We start from the raw sequence: 18,627 nt of genomic DNA on the forward strand, positions 1-18,627 counted from the left end.
GTGGTTTGTGGCTTCCCCGATAAGCTTCGGTTTATGAAGCGGGCTCCGCAAAAAAAAAAATAAAAGATAAAAGAAAGCACTGCTCTTTCAATTCGCATGAAGGTACAAATTTCCAAAACCCCACTTTTGGTTGGCGCCTATTGTGTAGTGTACAATGCTTCTCACAATGAATATATCACTGCTGGAATGCAAAATGGCATTAAAACGTAGTTGAAAAGCTCAACCAGGTGATCATTCAAATGCATTCCAGTTCTGTCTGAAGTTGCACTAAGGGATGCGGGTAGCAAAGCGACTAATTCGCTTACAAGAAGGTAGGAATCAGTTGCACCCTCAGCACAAATGTCAAAATTGTGTGTACATATCTTGTTGCGGACTCCCAAGGTCACAGCAGAAAAATTGTTTTTTCACGTTGTAAACATGGCTCAGCTCATTCACAGAAGAAGCAAAATGTGATACCCGTGTTCTACATAGTATTGCTATATGGGCGATACATCGTAAAAGTATTTCACTACTGAGATACAAATACATTACTGAAAAGTATCTCAATGCAGCACTACAGATATTTAAAAGTATCTCTGAAATACTATAGCGTTACCCTTGTATCGCGACCTGCCGAGCCCTGGTTCGACTATCCTGATGCAACTTTTTCTTTGTCATCTCATTGTGCGAACTATTGTGACGCCATTTCCACGACAGAAATACGTTAACAAATTTTCAACAGACCCCGGCGCAAAACACTTTCGTGTAGAAAATGACAACACAATTATTGTCAATTTCAGGCATGATATGGCAGCAGTGGAAGGCTCTAGAGTCGAAACAGTACTACAAGGTAAGCAATGTAACGTTGTCTCTATTTATGAAGCTTACCTTTTGCGGACAGAAGCAGCAAGCTGCTCCTGGGCCTCCAGTTACCAGTATAACTACGGTTCAGAAATACCACGTTTTATGTATCTGTACAAAACACGTAGCGGCTACTTATGTTTAAAGCTCGTGACCATAATAAAGAATGTCAACACTATAAGCAGGTTTTACTTTATTGCGAAAATAATATACGCTCTCTTATGAATGAGAAGTTTTGTTGTGGGGCTGTTTTCCGTAATTGCTTTGTATATATGCATTTTTCTAAGAAGTATGGTTGGATTCGTAAAGTACACTTCTTTCCTGCCAATTTCTCAACTGTTGACCCCACAGTTTTCAACCAGCTATGCTATTGCAGCGCAGTCATTAAATTATGCTTTTAGCATTTCCCACAAGTGCGTTTACTGGGCGCTTCTCCACTAAACAGCAATTCTTGCAAATAATGGCGTTGTTGGTAACATGCACGTGTGTCTGCAGTAGTTACCCCAGGAGAGCTTGAAAAAAGGCCCTATAAATGCCGCTGCGCCATCTATCTGGTTGGTTATTCACGCAGACAGGATGACGCTTTGACAAGCAGGAAGTCACGACGTAGTTGCCGGCTCGTGCCACGTGATCTGTCTTCCCACATAGATTGCGCCATGCTCTCTTCGAAGTAAGAGCGGTAGGCAGCGCTCTGACTCTTAATTGGGTGCTCTGAAAATAATTACTGACTATAGACCTTGCACTCGAACACTACAAGGTGAACGTGCGCCAATTTTTCACAGCCCTCAAGAACGCTCGTCTACTACCAACGAAATATGTCTTAAGTCCTATTGCGCTTTTTACGTAGAAAGCAAAGTAGAGAGCATTGAAAAGACGACATCGGAAACGAAATGGTGCAGGCTATTTCGTTGTGCAAACAAGATGGTGACTGGGCGAACTGCTCGGATCTCAATGTTATGGTCATTCACCCAAAGGTAGACGTTTATTTTCGCCCTGAAAGTAAGCTATGTATTTTAACTCTCATTTTTGTACACATTTGAACAAAATAAAAGGTTAAAAGGCAAGAATTCAGCTTTTTTAATTGTCTCTTCTTGATACAAGGATACGTTATGACACGCAGACGTGATTCATGCTTCATTCAGATGTCACTGTATAGATGGCATACAGAGTTTAAACTCACACTTCCAATTTGCGGAAGTTTTGTATAGTTCCCTGATTCCCACGCCTTTTTTAACGTATAGTTACCTATTGAAGGAGGGGATGCCATGGGGCATCCCCAGGATACGTCATTGCACAGTAAAGCGCACGATTCGCGCATCGAGGTAACATTAGTACCCAGCCCGCCTCCCGAGTCTTTGCGTTTCAAAGAATTGTTTACTCGAGCAAATGGTACAAGACGTTTTACTTCAGACCGCTCTTTTAGCACGCGCTTCGAGACCCGTTTCAACCGGGTCAATACCGTGCGCACTACTGCTGCTTCACAACTCATCATGCTTCGCCTCAGCCAGATAATTTACACATTTATTTTCTATTTGATAGCGTTAAGCTACAACGTCAAATCCGTGACGGAAATACGTCACTGAAGACTTAGCGGGTCCCGGCATAAAACATTTTCGTTTTAAAATAACTTGCCGTTGGGAGTGACCTTCGAACAACGCGTCCGGTGCTCCATACAAACTCATGTACAGTGGCGGTCATGCCTCTATTCACTTCATTTAGTATATATGAATATGTCTTATTATAGCTGCCCCAGTGTTTTAGTGGCGAAGGCATTCGGCAGCTGAGCCGCCGGTGGAAAGATCAAATCTCAGTTTTAATAATTATCAGTTTTGTTATTTGAATTGAATTCATACAGACATTAACTCATATAGACATTAAACGTGAGAAGGTATGCTGGAACAGCCATAGTCAACTTTTATTCCACAAACTGAGGTCATGAAGCAAAAATAGCTCCTTATACACACATTTATTGAAAAGTACAATGACGACAATGTTTTTGGGCTCAAAGAAAGCACCGAAATGCACCCAGTTTTCTGCTCGGTGGTTGTTCTGACATAGAAAAACAATTACATGTTTCTTGTCACCACTTTTATTACTAATGCACTGCTGAGAGATGAGGTCGTGCGACGATCATAAACATGGTGCCGAATTTCCTAATGTAGCTCAGTGCCTATAAGTACCAGCATTGGAGTAGCAAGGAAGTGGCCTCCCCTCTCTCTTACGGTAGCTTTTTACGCTCTAGAATGCCGAGAGAAAATGAAAATTTCAAGGAGGTGACTCCTACCTCTCCGAAAAAAATTAAGCCTGCTCTCCGGGATATCACGTACGGGTTATTTTATGTAGCCGAGCTGTCAATATACCTGATTTCTTATACGGCACATTGAGGACAACACCCGTTACTGAATTAATAATTGCATGCTTTAGCATACTTTATCATAAGTAATGTTGTAAAAAGAATGACATACTACGTAAACGTTTTATACGTAATTTATAGGAAGCTATGTTGTTTTCAATTTTACAATAGGCTTCGCATTTGTTGGATCAGTGTGCTTGAAAACAAGAGTTGGCCTCGGTGAAGATAGAGCCAATACATTTACTGGAATCAGAATAATGGCTCACGAACTAGCGCACACGTAAGTAGTGATAGCTAAATCGTGATTTCTTGATAGCTTTTAAAGGGTATCAAAATTAGTGTTATTTTATTTGTAAAATTCTGTACCGCAGCGGTCTCAAGCACACATCACTTACTGGGCCACCATCATAAATTTCACTGTGGCAAAACACTGGTAGCATCAAGAAGGGTGTGATAAAGGGAAAAGTGTTTGAGTTAGATGCTAGTACAAAAAAAATTTTGTGAACTTTGCCGTGTTAAAGGGGGCTTTTCGAATATGATATATGGTTAATTTTTCTAGGACATGTAGTGTCAGGGCTACTAAAAATATTGATACCAATATCTACAATAACTCAAATCAGGACACCCGTCTTGAAGTGCCGAGTTTTCATTCGGATGTTATATTTCCTTAGTATTGACGCCATAGTCTGCCTAACTAAAACTGCTTTTGACCTGTCATGTTTGCGTAGCTTACCTGGAATGCATTACTAGAACAAAGCACAGGCGAGGAAAAAATGCGAGGACGATTTAGCATTGTCACAAACACTCACAAACTTCTAAAAAATAGGAACAAATGTGCATTTGTGGGCCGTGGGCCGCGGAACGCTAGGGAAGGGCTGGCAGGATGCATGTGATACAAGGTCCCAAGGTTTTCGACCCCTTCTTCAAGGATTATTTAGGCTTGAGATGTTTGAGGCTGTAAAACTTTCTAAATATTGCTTTAGTGTAAGTTGACTTGGACAAATTACCTGGAATATATTATAGCACAATCGAAAACACGATATGGACTTTATTGCAAATCACAATTTATATAGAACGTTGCTAGCCTAATAAGCAACACCTGAACATTCTTTATTTGGGGTTCACAATTTCTATTAACTGGCTATAGATATAACAGTTTCGTTTCTCTGGTCTTCCAGCTCCCATTTATATTGTTTTTATGGTAACACAATAAAAAATACGTGGTTACATCTGCGTGTGTTTTGTCTGATAAGTTGCAAGGCCGACATCGCCGATGATGTTTGCAAACTTCGTGAATCAGTTAGGGGCATCAATTTGTAATCAGCTTTGGTATACAGTGAATTACCAGAATTTGAAACAAAATCTTCATATGGATATTACCCTGTGAAAGGGTACATTCATTCCAGAGGCGAGAGTACAATTTCCGGCCAATGTCAAGACATTTTTTCTTGCAATAAGAAGGCTCATATGCACTGTAATACACGGCTATAGATGTTTCCATACCATCTCTGTAGTTCTGCAGTAATGGTAGCTAGTTTCATAATCAGTGTAGGCTTCTTTGTTATGTGACTGCAGCTGATCACGTTTCTGTAAATACTTGTCTACAAGTTATGATCCCATTGTATAAATACCGCAGACGAAACTCATAGTTAACGAAGAAAACTTTCACCATATGACAATGCAACTCAATCTTCCCCATTTGTATATTTAGTTTTCAAGCATCGATCACATCGTGCTGTAAGGTAACGCTGCTTCTGAATATTTTAAAGTTAATCTCAGCAAATCATTCCGTGGGACACAATTTAGGATGACACATTGTATCTCCCGTACACGTTAGTGAATTCATTGCATGAGTGAAGAATCTAGGCGCAATATTGTCAGAAAAATGAAGTAGAAAGCCACCTGAAAAAAAGAAGACGCACACTTCTTTTTATTTTGAATATTTTAAAAAATTCTCAATTTAGCCACCTCGAGCACCTTTTGTATGTTTGAGCATGGTAAATCTATAATAGAAAGCATTAGGTAACGGAGCGTTTCATTACTATAGCTTTATAGGCTGGGTGGAAAAAATACAGCTGCGTTAAATGGGCTGGGTTATGAAATAAAATATCTGCTTGTCAAGTAACGCGTATAGAAATTATCTCATTATGTTTTTTCATCGCAGTTTGGGATGCTCACATGATGGAACAGCTGTAGATGCCCACATAACGGGCATCAAGTCGGACTCAGTTCGGTGCCCCTGGGAGCAAGGATACTTGATGAGTTATATTGAAGAAAACTCCAACAGCATGAAGTTTTCCTCATGCTGCGATTATTCGATGTCGCTGGTGGCATGGTAGGTGCAACTTGAGAATTATTTATTTTGCATCACGACAAATCATTTCAGTCGTATTCTGTGCACTTTCCATTGCTCAAATGTCGCGATGTTGGAAGAAATATTCATTGGTGAGTCAACCAGCTCGCATTTTAAAGAGTACGCGATAGCGTATAACTTTGTCCTTTAACCATAGCGGACCTCCTGGCCTTTACTGGGCACTAAAGTGCAACAATGAATTGGTTCACATAAAGTAAAGTGATTTCTCCCCTCTTTATGAACACAAACATGTTTAATTTCCCTACTATATGTTTCTTTGGGAGAGAAGAAAATCAAGGTCCAAATTCACTCTTGTTAATGTCACTAAAACCTCTGTCCTGGATTTCAAGGATTCAAAATAACTTTCTTTTATCTTGGCGATTTCGGTTCGTTGACATTTCATGAAATTTTACGTTTTTGTACCAGGCAGAGGAGGACGTGTATGATTGTAGCAGATTAAGAACTACATATCACCTAGTAGATGGCGTCTAAAGTCATGACGTTACGACATGTGGTGCGGGAATTTCGAGAAGGCGTCAACATCCATACTGTCCTTGGTGCATTTTCTCACTTACCGAGTGTCTTCTCACAGCAAGACACAATTTACCCCAAATTCCGCAGTGTCCCACGATAGTGCGGAGCACTATGAGAAATGTGTGTATAGTGGGCGAGTCGGCTTTACCGCCGTTTGCTCTTTGTTGGCGCCATGTAAGCGCTGGCAGCATGAAACCAAATGACCACATTGGCGCTCCTTGGCTAATATAAACCCTATATACTGTACGCATGCGAACGTATCTGCATGTATCTCTGCGCATGGAATGAGAAAGGATTAACGGACTGCCGTGTACGTATCGCACTATCCCGTGTCGGCACTGCTGTGTAACCAGTATTGCAAGAAGTAAAAAAAAGTTCAATAAATAAAAAACTATGGACCATCTCGCTGAATGGAACCATCATGAGATGCGAAGCAGCACGGTTGCGCACGCCGTTGACCCGGTTGAATCGGGCGTCAACGTGGATGCTGGAAGACTGATTTGAAGCGAAGCTCGGTGTGGCTTATACTCGACGAAACAATTTTTCGAAACACAAAGACAGCCCCACCGTGGTGTTCTATTGGCTAATGTACTCGGCTGCTGACCCACAGGTTGTGGCATGAAATCCCGGCTGCGGCGGCTGCATTTTCTATGGAGGCAAAAATGCTGTAAGCCCATGTGCTCAGATTTTGGTGCACGTTAAAGAGCCCCAGGTGATCATAAATTTCCGGAGACATCCATTAAGGCATCTCTTATAATCATTTGATGGTTTTCGGACTTTAAACCCCAAATTTCAACCAAACATAAAGACATGGGAGGTGGGTGGAATTTCGCGTAAGTTTTTTCGCAGATAAATGAGCTGAAAGAGTGTTTCCACTCGGCGTGCGCTCGAGTATTGCAGGCGGTGGAGAAGGTGAAGTCAAAGAAGTGTTTTGCGAGCAGGCGGAGAAGCAACACCACCTACGTGTGTTGGGAGGAGCTGGCGGCTGCTGCCGGTGTGGAAAAAATTCACGTCGACGCGCTCCTGTGACTTTACCCACACAATTTCTTCTTTCTTGTGTTCCTCTGTAAACGTTGTGCTCTTCCTTCCAAGATCAATTTATACCAATTGACCTGATAATATTGTTTATGGACCCTACTTTGCATCGTTCCAATCACTGCGGCGGGGCAACGAGGTGTGGCGCTTTGGAACGGAGGCACGGATGTACTGCGTTACACAGGCTAGTCAAAGAGCTGATTCGCATATAAAAAATTAGCAAGGACATAGTGGAATTCGAAGCTGTGTCCGTTGCTTGCCAGCCCAGTATTCTACCGCTCAGTCATGCCACTGCTTGGAACTTGTTTCCAAAGAGACTTTAGGCAGGCTTGATGTCATAAAAAGAATCACTTCAATATGAGTAAAAAATTCTTTTAGAACATAAAAAGAAGAACGAAGCGTCAGATAACGTGAGTTGCATAACAAGTGAGTCGTCCAATGCTCCAACCCCATTACAAAAGTTTGTTATTGATCACCTAATAACTGTGGGGCATGCCCACTTCAGGCATAACTTTTCATCGTCATCAGCCACTGCAAAAAAATGCGCAAAGTTTCTAGCAAGTGCGTGGTGATTACTACGCTTATGCGAAGAATGACGATGACTAGCATAGTGAATGCCGACCTACTACACAATGATTATGGTTATTTCTGGCGTAACGGGGACATACCCAGCAAGTGTGATTGTACCAGTTACCCAAAGAGTGTTTAGAAAAGCCTCCGAAAGGCTGCTCTTCCAGGTTTCGCTGTGACTGTGCTGCGCGGTTCGCACAGGCCTGGCGTTTTTTTTTTTTTTTACAGCGACAGTTTTTATGAGATCACAACAGTGGTCGCGTGCGCAGTATTTGTCCGCCGTGGCTGCCACCGCCGCCAACGGTGTCCTACACGTGACTCCTACATTAGAGTCTGCGCCATGATGTACAGAGGTTGGCAAATACTCCATTCTTTCATGTGCTCTTTAAGGCTTAAATACCTGTAACGCTGAAGACAACCTCTGTACCTGATAATCTCAAGACAATCTGAAGACAACCTGAAGCTGAAGACAATCTCTTGCTCTTTAGCATTTCTTTTTACTTCAAGCCTACTCTAAAGTTTTCATAAGTATTATAAGACTATATATGGGTATACTGCAGCTGGAAGATAGCTTAAGATTTTTGTCTTATATTCGAGAAAAACAACGTGAAATATCGTTTGGGTCTATCTATTGCGAATTATTGAAGTTGGTCGCTATCACTGCTGCTTTGTAGTGTACGATAAAAGAGCTTCAAGTGTGAGGCAGCTACGTTATTTTTTCATTTTGTGTGTTGTCGTGAATGATTGGCGGTGCCAATAGCGATGAAGTCATAACAACTATCTCACTGTCAAGGCTTCATCTACGGCCATCTGTCAACCATGCCACAGCGTAGTTTACAGCAGGCGAATCAATCACTTGTACAGAAACATGTCACCGAAGAATGTTTTGCTTTCAAACGTCTTCTCCTTTTAGGGGCAAAGCTCCTTAGAGCGTGGGCTGTGCGTCCCCTGTATGTAGCCACCTCTAGTTTAGTTCTTGCAGTGTTCACTAGATGGCGGTACCGTCCTCTGTATGTAGCCACCTCTAGTTTAGTTCTTGCAGTGTTCACTAGATGGCGGTACCGTCTCCTGTATGTAGCCACCTCTCGTTAGTTCTTGTAGTGTTTACTAGATGGTGGTACTTGTAGCTGATGATGAAAAGATGCAAGATGTTATAAACTACAAAGCGGTACTTGTAGTTAATGAAAGACGCGAGATCTTATAAAATAGGAATGATGTCACATATGGCGCGTGTCATTGGTTGAAGGCAATTGTTCGATTTAGTGCGTCGACGTACGCTAGGGGGAGCGATGTAATAAAATCGAGTGGGCAAAATGTACAGAGGATTCATGGTTTACCAGGTTTACCTCCGGAGCTTCGCCCACTCATCATCATTCACTTCGTGGATATGGCGGCACTTTTTCTGTTACATAAAACACTGTGGCTACAACATTTTACAATAATAGACAAAAACACACATTTTAGTTTTAATTATATATTCGTAGTAATAAATGAAACAAAGCGCCTTGCAATGATAGTGGGTGCCACACTTAAGCTTGGTTGAAACTGGGGGAAGGATCACGAGTAGAGGGGGACATAAATAGAACTTTTTACTTAATTTTGTGCATGTGCACAGTTTTAACCTCTGAAAACTACTCAGATATTATGTTACATAGACTGACATTACTTTAAAGTAGTTGAAAGGAATTCATCAAAATAGTTGTGCAGACATGGCATTATTGTCTTGTACCCCTACCTTCTTACCCCCGTTCATTCCTGATTATTACTTGTGTATCGTGCCAGCAGGGCAGGATTCTCAGCAGACAGAGGCTGTTGCCGGGACGCTGTTCAATTTATTCTTGAAGAACCGCATTGTCCATTACTGAAGTTCATGACGGACTATCGTGTGGAAACTTCATTAAAAGTGATATTTATTTTTGTGCCTGGTAAATTTCAGGTCTACAAAGATTAACTGTTTGCATAACATATCCACGAAAAATCATATTGAAAAAAAGTACAACACATCGAGAATTCCAGGAGATATTCTAGGTCGAAATAAGCAATGTAGAATGACATATCCCACCCTTAAAACGACATACTTCATAGAGGTATGTGCATTCTGCTTTTTTCTTGTAGCAGTGCAGCTAATCTATACGCCATTTTTATCTATAGGTGTATTATGTAAACTGCGGGCTGCTTTTTATCGTATATTTGATGTCTTGATGGCAGGCAGTTACTACTGTGTAAGCCTAATCAACGAGCCGATCATGCTGCCCCTTCACCCCATGCAGAAGACCACGATCTATCAATACATCTTTCTGGGACCGACGCTGCTAGAAAGCCCCTTAGCCTCACTCGCCAATGCTCCTTGTCACATTGGAATTAGTCTTATTTTACACGTTCAAGATTACGCTCCCTTGATCCAACTTTAGGCTTACGATTTCCAAAAATAATTCGAAAAATGACGCTACTATTTTGAGAAGACTATGATTGGGTGTCGCACTTACCCGTGTGTACGCGTTTCGCATAGCGATGGCCGACCCAGCCACCTTCATTCACTGCGGAGATGAGACAATTTGACAGGTGCTGTGCGACTGTTATGAATACAGTATAATGAGAAAATCACTTTCAAATGCCGACAGCAAGTTCGATGACCAACCTGTGTCAGAGAAAAGTATATTACGCCATCTTCCAGATTATTCTTTGCAGAAGACGGCCCTGGAAGCGTCACATAGCTACATGCGTACTAGTGGCCTGTCTGAACGACCCTGAGTGCATCGAAATCGTGTCTGTGTCCGTGCTTATATATATATATATATATATATATATATATATATATATATATATATATATATATATATATATGTGTGTGTGTGTGTGTGTGTGTGTGTGTGTGTGTGTGTGTGTTTTAGACCAGTTCTGCACGACGCCAGTAATGAGACTGCGACAATATTTACGTGAATTAGGCACGTGGAGCGTAGGCAGTCTGACGCGTTGCCAAGGAGTGGTCAGAGCACATAACCAGGAATACTGTGCGTCGGTAGCATTACTTGCTAATAATTACCTGCGTACCAAGCTTGATACTCGGCTCATTTAGCATCAATTAAAGGAGGAAACATGAGAAGAAGCTATAGCAAATTTTCGATGTGTTCCTTACTGTAGGTTGCTTCTTTTTGGTACTTCCGTGTGAATCACTGTATAGATTCAGCGAGAATGTTGCATTGTCGAAATCGGGCAATAATATTTCTGAACAAAAGATAATTATGTGGCACTAGTGAAAAAGACTGCTGAAATAATTTATTATATATTCATAGCTCATTAGAGAAAAGGGAGGCGCCAGGTTCCTATATTATGCCCGCGTTATCTTTCATTATTGTATGTTGCAGAAATTTGGAATTGTGAACTGCATCGCACAGTGTTTTGTACGAGGAGCGGAGTTCCAAGCTTCAGATTCTCACTGGCCGATGATTATCATCGATGGTACACCGTGCAACAAAGACAAGACATATGTAAGCTCAAGACATTGATGCCTCTAAAGTCTGCATTAAAACCAGAATTAAAGAGGAAGCATATATTAGCAAATCACACGTGGTTTGACTATTGATGTCTATCTATCTATCTATCTATCTATCTATCTATCTATCTATCTATCTATCTATCTATCTATCTATCTATCTATCTATCTATCTATCTATCTATCTATCTATCTATCTATCTATCTGTCTGTCTGTCTGTCTGTCTGTCTGTCTGTCTGTCTGTCTATCAATATGTCTATCTGTCTGTCTATCAATATGTCTATCTGTCTATCTATCAATATGTCTATCTGTCTATCTATCAATCTGTCTATCTGTCCATCTATCTATCTATCTATCTATCATCTATCTATTATCTATCTATCTATCTATCTATCTATTTATCAATCTGTCTGTCTGTCTGTCTGTCTGTCTGTCTGTCTGTCTGTCTGTCTGTCCGTCCGTCCGTCTGTCTGTCTGTGTCCAGCAAAATGAACTCTACTAGCTGTCACAACACTGTTTATGGTATTTCAAATCGCCATCATTTTAATCTGGTGGAAAATGTGAAGTAGCTTCTTTTTTTAAAGAAGGATAACATTTTTAAGGCAAAGAAGAGTGCTTTTATTTTGAATGAGTGCACTGCCGAATAGATCCGCAGTGTTTAACGACCTGCAGTTTCACTAATTTGTTCTAAAGTGAAACGAAAGTAGTGTCGTTTCTTGTTTCGCAAGATTTCCACAGCACACTCGAAATGAAAAGGCCTGCACAGGCGACAACTTTTGGAAATTCTAAACTGGAATCGTATCGTGCATGGCTTGGTGGGTTCTAAACCACTGAGAAAGACCCACGTTCAAGCGCATCTACGATGATATTTATTGTGACGCAGTCGCTGTGTGGCAGCTTGGGCTAGTTGGTATGACATGTCAATAGATATAGCGCAAGAAAAGCCACTGTGCCATTTAGTGTTGGAACGAAGCCGTGTTGGTATTCAACTGGCGTTCTCAGAATTCAATATTCGGACATTCATAGTTTTTACTTCTGCTGAAAGGATCGCGAGCAGGAAAAAAGATTTGCAATCACCAACACAGTAACAGAAGAACTGCTTTGTCTTGTCTCTTCCTGATTGCAAAGAAATACATGAACACATCTTCTTGACCACAGTTTATAAATTGATGCTAAGGAAGTTTCTGCAATGTATTTCTAAATTCCAAAATATTTTGGCATGTTCTAGTGTATTCGTCTTCGTTCAGAAAAATCAGTATGGGGGCTTGTTGAGATTAGAGCATAAATATCAATATTTAGGTTGATGTAATGAATTCTTTCTTTACCCCACGTTGTTGAATTATTGCGTAGTAATTGAGGATTGTAAATATTTCTGTGACAATACTTCAAGTCGCCTTTACGCTGATTATTGATTATAAATAAACTTCCTTTTCCAGATATGCCTAAATGGAGACTGCATGCCTAAAGAAAGACGATGGCGTTATCAGTCTTGGGCAGAATAAATGCATATGCAGAGGAAAACTCCCTTTGTGACTTACTCCAGGAATAGCATTAGCATGGGTGGCCCCAGAGTATTTTCAGGAGGGAAAAGTGGTATCTATGATAAGTGAGTTCCACTAAGTAGGAAAGGAGGCGGGGGGCGGAATGAGTGGCTGGGAACATGCTCGTTTTGTTTTGACTATGCTTGTTTTGGTGAGGCAAAGGGAGCCAGATGAAAATTTTGAGTGGGCTCCAAAACCCCTCTGCCACCTTACCCTCGCTGGCGCTACTCCTGCACATTAGCGTAGGACTGAAATTGAAACAAAAATGGTGCTACCTAGCCACTTCAAAAAAACAATGATCTCTTTAATCAAGGTTAGTCATTGATAGAAATATCACTATGCTAGAGAAGTATATACACAATTAGGTGCGTTTTTTAGTAAATGTGTTCAAACATGTGGTTAGCGTCTGTGCAAGGCTGCTTCTATTTTTCTTCGTTAATTGCTGAATGAAGGTGTTTTTGCCTGTAGAATAGAACTAAACAAATGATTGTAAACATTCGACAGAAGTCTGACTGGTTGGTATGAAACTGAGAGATGATTTAGATTCCAACCAAAAGTTTTGAAGAAACCCGACGGTTCGAAACCAACTTGGTTTCTTCCTCAGGGGTGACTACGGGGCAACGTAGCAGTGGCGTCTTCAAAGCACTTGCGGGGCGGATAATGACCCTGCTCTCTCTCTCTCTCTCGTTTTTCCGAGCAGCACAGTCCATCTGTATACACTGGGGGAAGAGTACCAAGAGAGCAGTTGATATTATGGGCTGTCCTCTGTATGTGTCTTGATTCGAAAAATAAACTTTTCCTCCAGTTCAGCTCGCTTTCAAAGATGGCCGTCGCTTCGAAATTTATACGGTGATAAAACGTCCCAGCATGTTCGGCGACTGCGCTGCGCTCTTTATAGAGCTTCCGCACATCGTTGGCCCGTTGCTTCAGTCGTTCCGGTGAATTTTTAGTCTCACCGATATACAAAGAGGGTCACTCGGCGCACGGAATTTCGTAAACGACACCGGGGGTGCTGTTCATTGTTGGCCGGTCTTTCGGGCGAGGGGGGAGGTGACCCAGCGAACAAGAAGGCATGGGCGAGATGCGAACCACTTCCTTCTTGAAGATCCGCGCCAACATCTTGCTGGCTCCCTGAACGTATGGGACCGGTACGCGTTTCGGAGGGCTGTCAATTAAGGTTGCTTGGCGTTTTCGTTTCCTCTGTTGCTCTGCGCGGTAGGTGGCGGCTGAAATGAAGTTTTTTTTGGGGGGGTATCCGTTTTTTCTGATGTCCGCATTTACGCGGGCCTCTTCTTTTTTTCGCTCCGTGTCATTGGAGCATAAGCTCACGGATCTCTAGAGTAGCGTGGTCACAACCGAGGCCTTGTGGCAGGTGGGGTGGGAAGAATGAATGAAATTGAAGGTAGGGGCTAGTGTTCATCGACTTCCTGTGAACGGAGAAATCAAGGCTGTTGCGCTTTCTTGCCACCTGGACGTCGAGAATGGGCGGGCAGTGGTCGCTTTCACACTCGTTTTTGATATGTATGGCGGGGCTTACGGAATTTATGTGCTGTCTGAAGTTTTCAACTTCAGACGTCTATGACGCGAAAACAGTCATTCCTATAATAGAGAAAAGGCTTGGGTCGCGGCGAGAAGGAACTGAGTGCTTTCTTTTCTATGTACCCCATGGTCAAGTTTGCCATCGTGACGAAGATGGAAGTTCCCATCGTGGTTTCACTGTTCTGCCTGAAAATAGTTCCTTTTTAGGAGAAATACGTTCTGGACAGGCAGAACTCCAGCAGACAGGAGAGCTCCTCAACCACCAAAGGAGTCCTTTGACGGTTGACAGGCAGAACTTCAGTAGACGGCAAAGCTAATGCTGTCTGAAGTTGAAAACTTTAGACAGCACCTAAGTTCTGTGCAAACACCTACTGGAACGACTGAAGCAACACGCCAACGATGTGCGGAAGCTCTACAAAGAGCGCGGCGCAGTCGTGGAACATACTGAGACGCTGGATCACCACATAAGTTTCGAAGCGATGGCCATCCTTGAAAGCGAGCCGAACTGGACGAAAGGGTTATTACTTGAGTCGTGGCACAAGCAGAGGAGAGCCCTTAACATCAACCACTCTCTCGGAACCGTTTCTTCAGTGCATACTCATGGACTGCGTTTCGCAGCAAAACGAGAGAGAGATAGGGGAGGTCATGATAGAGAAGGTCACCCCTAAGGATGGAACCAAGTCGGTTTTAAAACATCGGGTTTCTTCAAAACTTTTGGTTGGAGTCTAAATACTCTCCCAAATAAACAAATGGTTTAATGTCTAGGACAGATAAATTGCACTTTCATGTCATTTAAGATTTGTTTGCTGCACAGCGTGCGCGAGTTCTTCTCTAGTGCCCACACTTCGTTGTCGTCTTTCGCTATATATATTTTACACACTACGAGCCCTGAAGTACAATCGTTGAATGTGCGGACAACTTCTCCTGAACGGCTGACAAATGCACAATAAAAACACTAGGCACACTGCAATAAAGCCCTTATTCCCATTCCCATAGCACCACAATTGCCAGCCTGGGGAAATACACTTTTGCAATTTAGGATCACCTGTGATGATGAACACCATCTCATTAACGAGGTGTTCCTGGTGCAGTAACCGGCTTTGTTCGAAACCGACCACACGTTAAAGATTTTACAATTTCGCAATTAACAGTGTGTTTGGCCTTCAACACCCAAAACAAGCACAACTTGTATCTGATGTTGCACCAACATCACTACGAGGCAGTTCTAGGTGAGCTGGCACGCGATTAGTTGAGTTCGGCCGTGTCACCTGGGTTATCTTGTCACGCCTGAAATCAGCGTCCTTATTACATGTCAGCGTCTTTAAAGTAGGTTTCTCGTCGATGATTTGGTCCTTGTCCTTTAAAGGACACTTTCTGCTGCGTTCATCAATTATATACTCTCAATCGGCTTGTGTCGCATTAACTCTGGCTTTGTGGGAATGTGTTGTGCTACAATCTGAAGTCGTTGCACAGCAACTGCTCGCTTATCTGCCAAAGTCAAGCTCAGAGACGGCAATTCGAGTGCGACTTTCTATCGTGGGACCTTGTGTTGTATTTCCTCGTTGAATTCTTAGAGTTTGTCATTATTAAAATGGGCATCTGTAACTGTAATAGGCAAGGAATGTTGTCAATATATAAGAATTTTTGCAGCGCGAATGACATGTTTGTAAACGCTGCTTATGAGGTTCACAGATGTCTCTAACAATGTATTTAACAACACTTGCATAATTCTTTTCTTCGCTTGATAATGTACCTTGGTTCGTCCTTCCTAAGTTCGTGTTAAACCCAGTTAGGCTTCGACTTTTCTCATGTGGACTAACTTGATTCAGCACAAATTGTCACATCTTGTCCACTCCTATAAGCCAGGTTATGCACGTTTGTGCTAATTCAGGAACTTCAATATTTCAACAATAAACGTCTGGTCATTTACATGCTTCCGCTGAAACGTATTCGTTGGTCGAAGTTACATCAGCTGCTTAAACCTAAATTGATTTTAGGCTTCTATATAATGTTGGGAATAATCAAATTAATTCATTACAATGCTTTGACAATGCTCAGTCGTCTTTCCAGTGCTCTGTTAGCTCATGCGAACGTCATTTCATTCCTTTCAATGGTGTGCACTGTGGTAGGCTTAGTTTCTTAGAGATGTCTTTTCTAATGAATGTTCGTAGGCTTCCATTGTCAAGTAAACCTCTGAAAATGTATGTCTGAAAATCCTGTATAAACCATGTCTAAAATGCCTTTAGCAGGCGAACGTTTCTTAATATCGTGACTATGACTTGTAAGATGTCAAATGCAAGCTCCTCGCTTCTGGCTTGAAAACAACAGTCGCGTGTTTACGTTTACGCTTTTGCAAGCTTACATGACGATGGTGATTTCAAGTGGAATGCCCTTTGACTTTGCATTTGAAGCATCTGTGCAATCCGAATACAATGTTTTAGGTGAGTCAGGTTCAAGGACAGCACGCCTCAAGGAGTTTTAGTAAAGCTTCTTACCACTGCTGTTTCTTTCTAAAGCTTCTTACCACTGCAAAAACGAGATTCTCGTGCTACGCGCCATCACTCGTGTTCTCTATGCTAGTGCACGCTACTTTACCTTTATTCTCTTTAACAGCATCTACTGGCCTTCGCTAGGCAAATTTTTGTCCCTTGAAAACTGAAGTCAGGACTACATTACTATCATATGAGCTGAAGAAAGGCAAACAGAGGCAGTGTCTGTTTCATTCCTTGCATGGTTGATCAAAGCAAACGCAATGCCTTGTTGGTAAATTTGGCCACCACAACCGTATGCGTCCAGAAATGTACTTATCTCAAAGACCTCCACATCCATGTGGACGTAATTGAACAGCTCCTGCAGGTGTGCCTCCACTGATGATACTTTCTCAACATTTGTCTTCCATCTTTGTTGGTAGAGCTATTTCACTAAAATATTGCATAGTATTGATTTTCTCGGGACCTTGATGAGCACGGGGTCATTCATAGGAGCGCTCCGGGAAAGTCTGTTCCTAGTGTTGTTGAGGATGGTGTACAACATCTAGCTCAACAAAGCGACGTTAATAGATTGGTGTACTGGTTGAGCGTTCGCTGGTTTGCCAAGTATTACTGCTCAATGATGTTGTTTCCGCACCGATTTTTAAAGCGGGGACGTCACCTGCGTATCACCTGTTCGCTGCTTGAATGTTATCAATGGCCTTTGTAGCCTGTCTTATGAGTAAGGTATTCAAATGGTGGAAACATTCGGCGCTTGTCAGACTCGGGTTTACAATTATGGACGGTGCTTAAACATTCCCAAGAAAGGTTGCCACTGCGTTTCCATTGAAGCGAAGCACCCCAGGTTTAAGAAGACGAGAGCCGAGAAGCAAGTGTCCCACCTGATTACGAAGGGCAGAACTTCCTGCTGTGGCAATACCTTCGTTCTCTACATCGTTAGTAGTAGAACTTCCGGCAATCCTGGACGCTGGCATTCCACGGAGTTCATTCGTACAGTGACAGAGCAACGACAACATAGTAGTAGCATTTTGTTCATAATCGATCACGAAGTTATAATCTGTTGCGAATCGATCATCTGTGAGGTGTACTTCAAGCTACAAGTTGAGCTTCTACTGGCCGTTGCTGCATGCCTTTAGCCTGTCATGCATCACAAAAATTTCCAATAAAGCAAAATGGCTGCCTCCTGTGAGTTCAACTGCCTCTCTTCAATGACACGTGTGTAGAGCTCACTGATATTTCAGTTTGCTTTGGATGCGCTCCTCCTTCAGTGCAGGCAACGTCCTTGTGCCGGGTCGGCTAAGATTGCTGAGCCTTTGGTTTGGTACTGTAAAATGTTCTGTAGAAGTGTCTTCGCCACTAAAGTAAAGCAAAACAACTCAAGTACAGCAAAAAACTCAGATAGAAAAAAATGGCAGCATATCCACGGAGTGAATTATGGAGAGTGGGGCGAAGAATTCGTCCGTTCATTCGTTCTTGCTTCCGTCCGTCCATGCGTCCGTCAGTGTGACTGTCCATGCGTCCATCAGCCCGCCCGTGCATGCGTCTGTTCGTGTGTCCGTCCCTGCGTTCGTCCATGCAGCCGCCCCTGCGTCCGTTCATGCGTCCATCCATGCATCTGTCTGTGTGTCCGTTCGTCCATCTATTCAACACTCCAAGTACCGCCATCTCGCATCTTTTCATCATATATTCGATGGATGGATGCTAGGAGCGTCCCCTTTATAACGGGGCGGTGACAAGTATGCCACCAGGCTCGACAAAAAAAAAACCTTTTTTCTTTTTTTATGTTGGCCTAATGCCTCTACTTCGATAAATTCTATCTTAATGGAAAAAAGGTAAATTTTCAGCTTAAGTTCTCTGCCATTTACGGCACACTGTCCAT

General features: G+C 42.3%; 1 protein-coding gene across 1 annotated transcript in view; it reads left to right on the forward strand.

Moving 5' to 3' along the window:
- Positions 1-12,700, forward strand: part of LOC119164442 (venom metalloproteinase antarease-like TtrivMP_A) — a 40,791-nt gene extending 28,091 nt beyond the window's left edge. Inside the window, exons 9-14 of the mRNA XM_037416632.2 lie at positions 780-829; positions 3,365-3,473; positions 5,358-5,528; positions 9,622-9,772; positions 11,051-11,173; positions 12,616-12,700. Coding sequence (XP_037272529.2) covers positions 780-829; positions 3,365-3,473; positions 5,358-5,528; positions 9,622-9,772; positions 11,051-11,173; positions 12,616-12,681 — 670 coding nt within the window. The 3' untranslated portion in view covers positions 12,682-12,700. The remainder of the gene's footprint in view (positions 1-779; positions 830-3,364; positions 3,474-5,357; positions 5,529-9,621; positions 9,773-11,050; positions 11,174-12,615) is intronic.
- The last annotated feature ends 5,927 nt before the right edge of the window (positions 12,701-18,627 follow it).

Source organism: Rhipicephalus microplus, chromosome 8, assembly GCF_043290135.1.
Source record: "Rhipicephalus microplus isolate Deutch F79 chromosome 8, USDA_Rmic, whole genome shotgun sequence".
Lineage (NCBI taxonomy): Eukaryota > Metazoa > Arthropoda > Arachnida > Ixodida > Ixodidae > Rhipicephalus > Rhipicephalus microplus.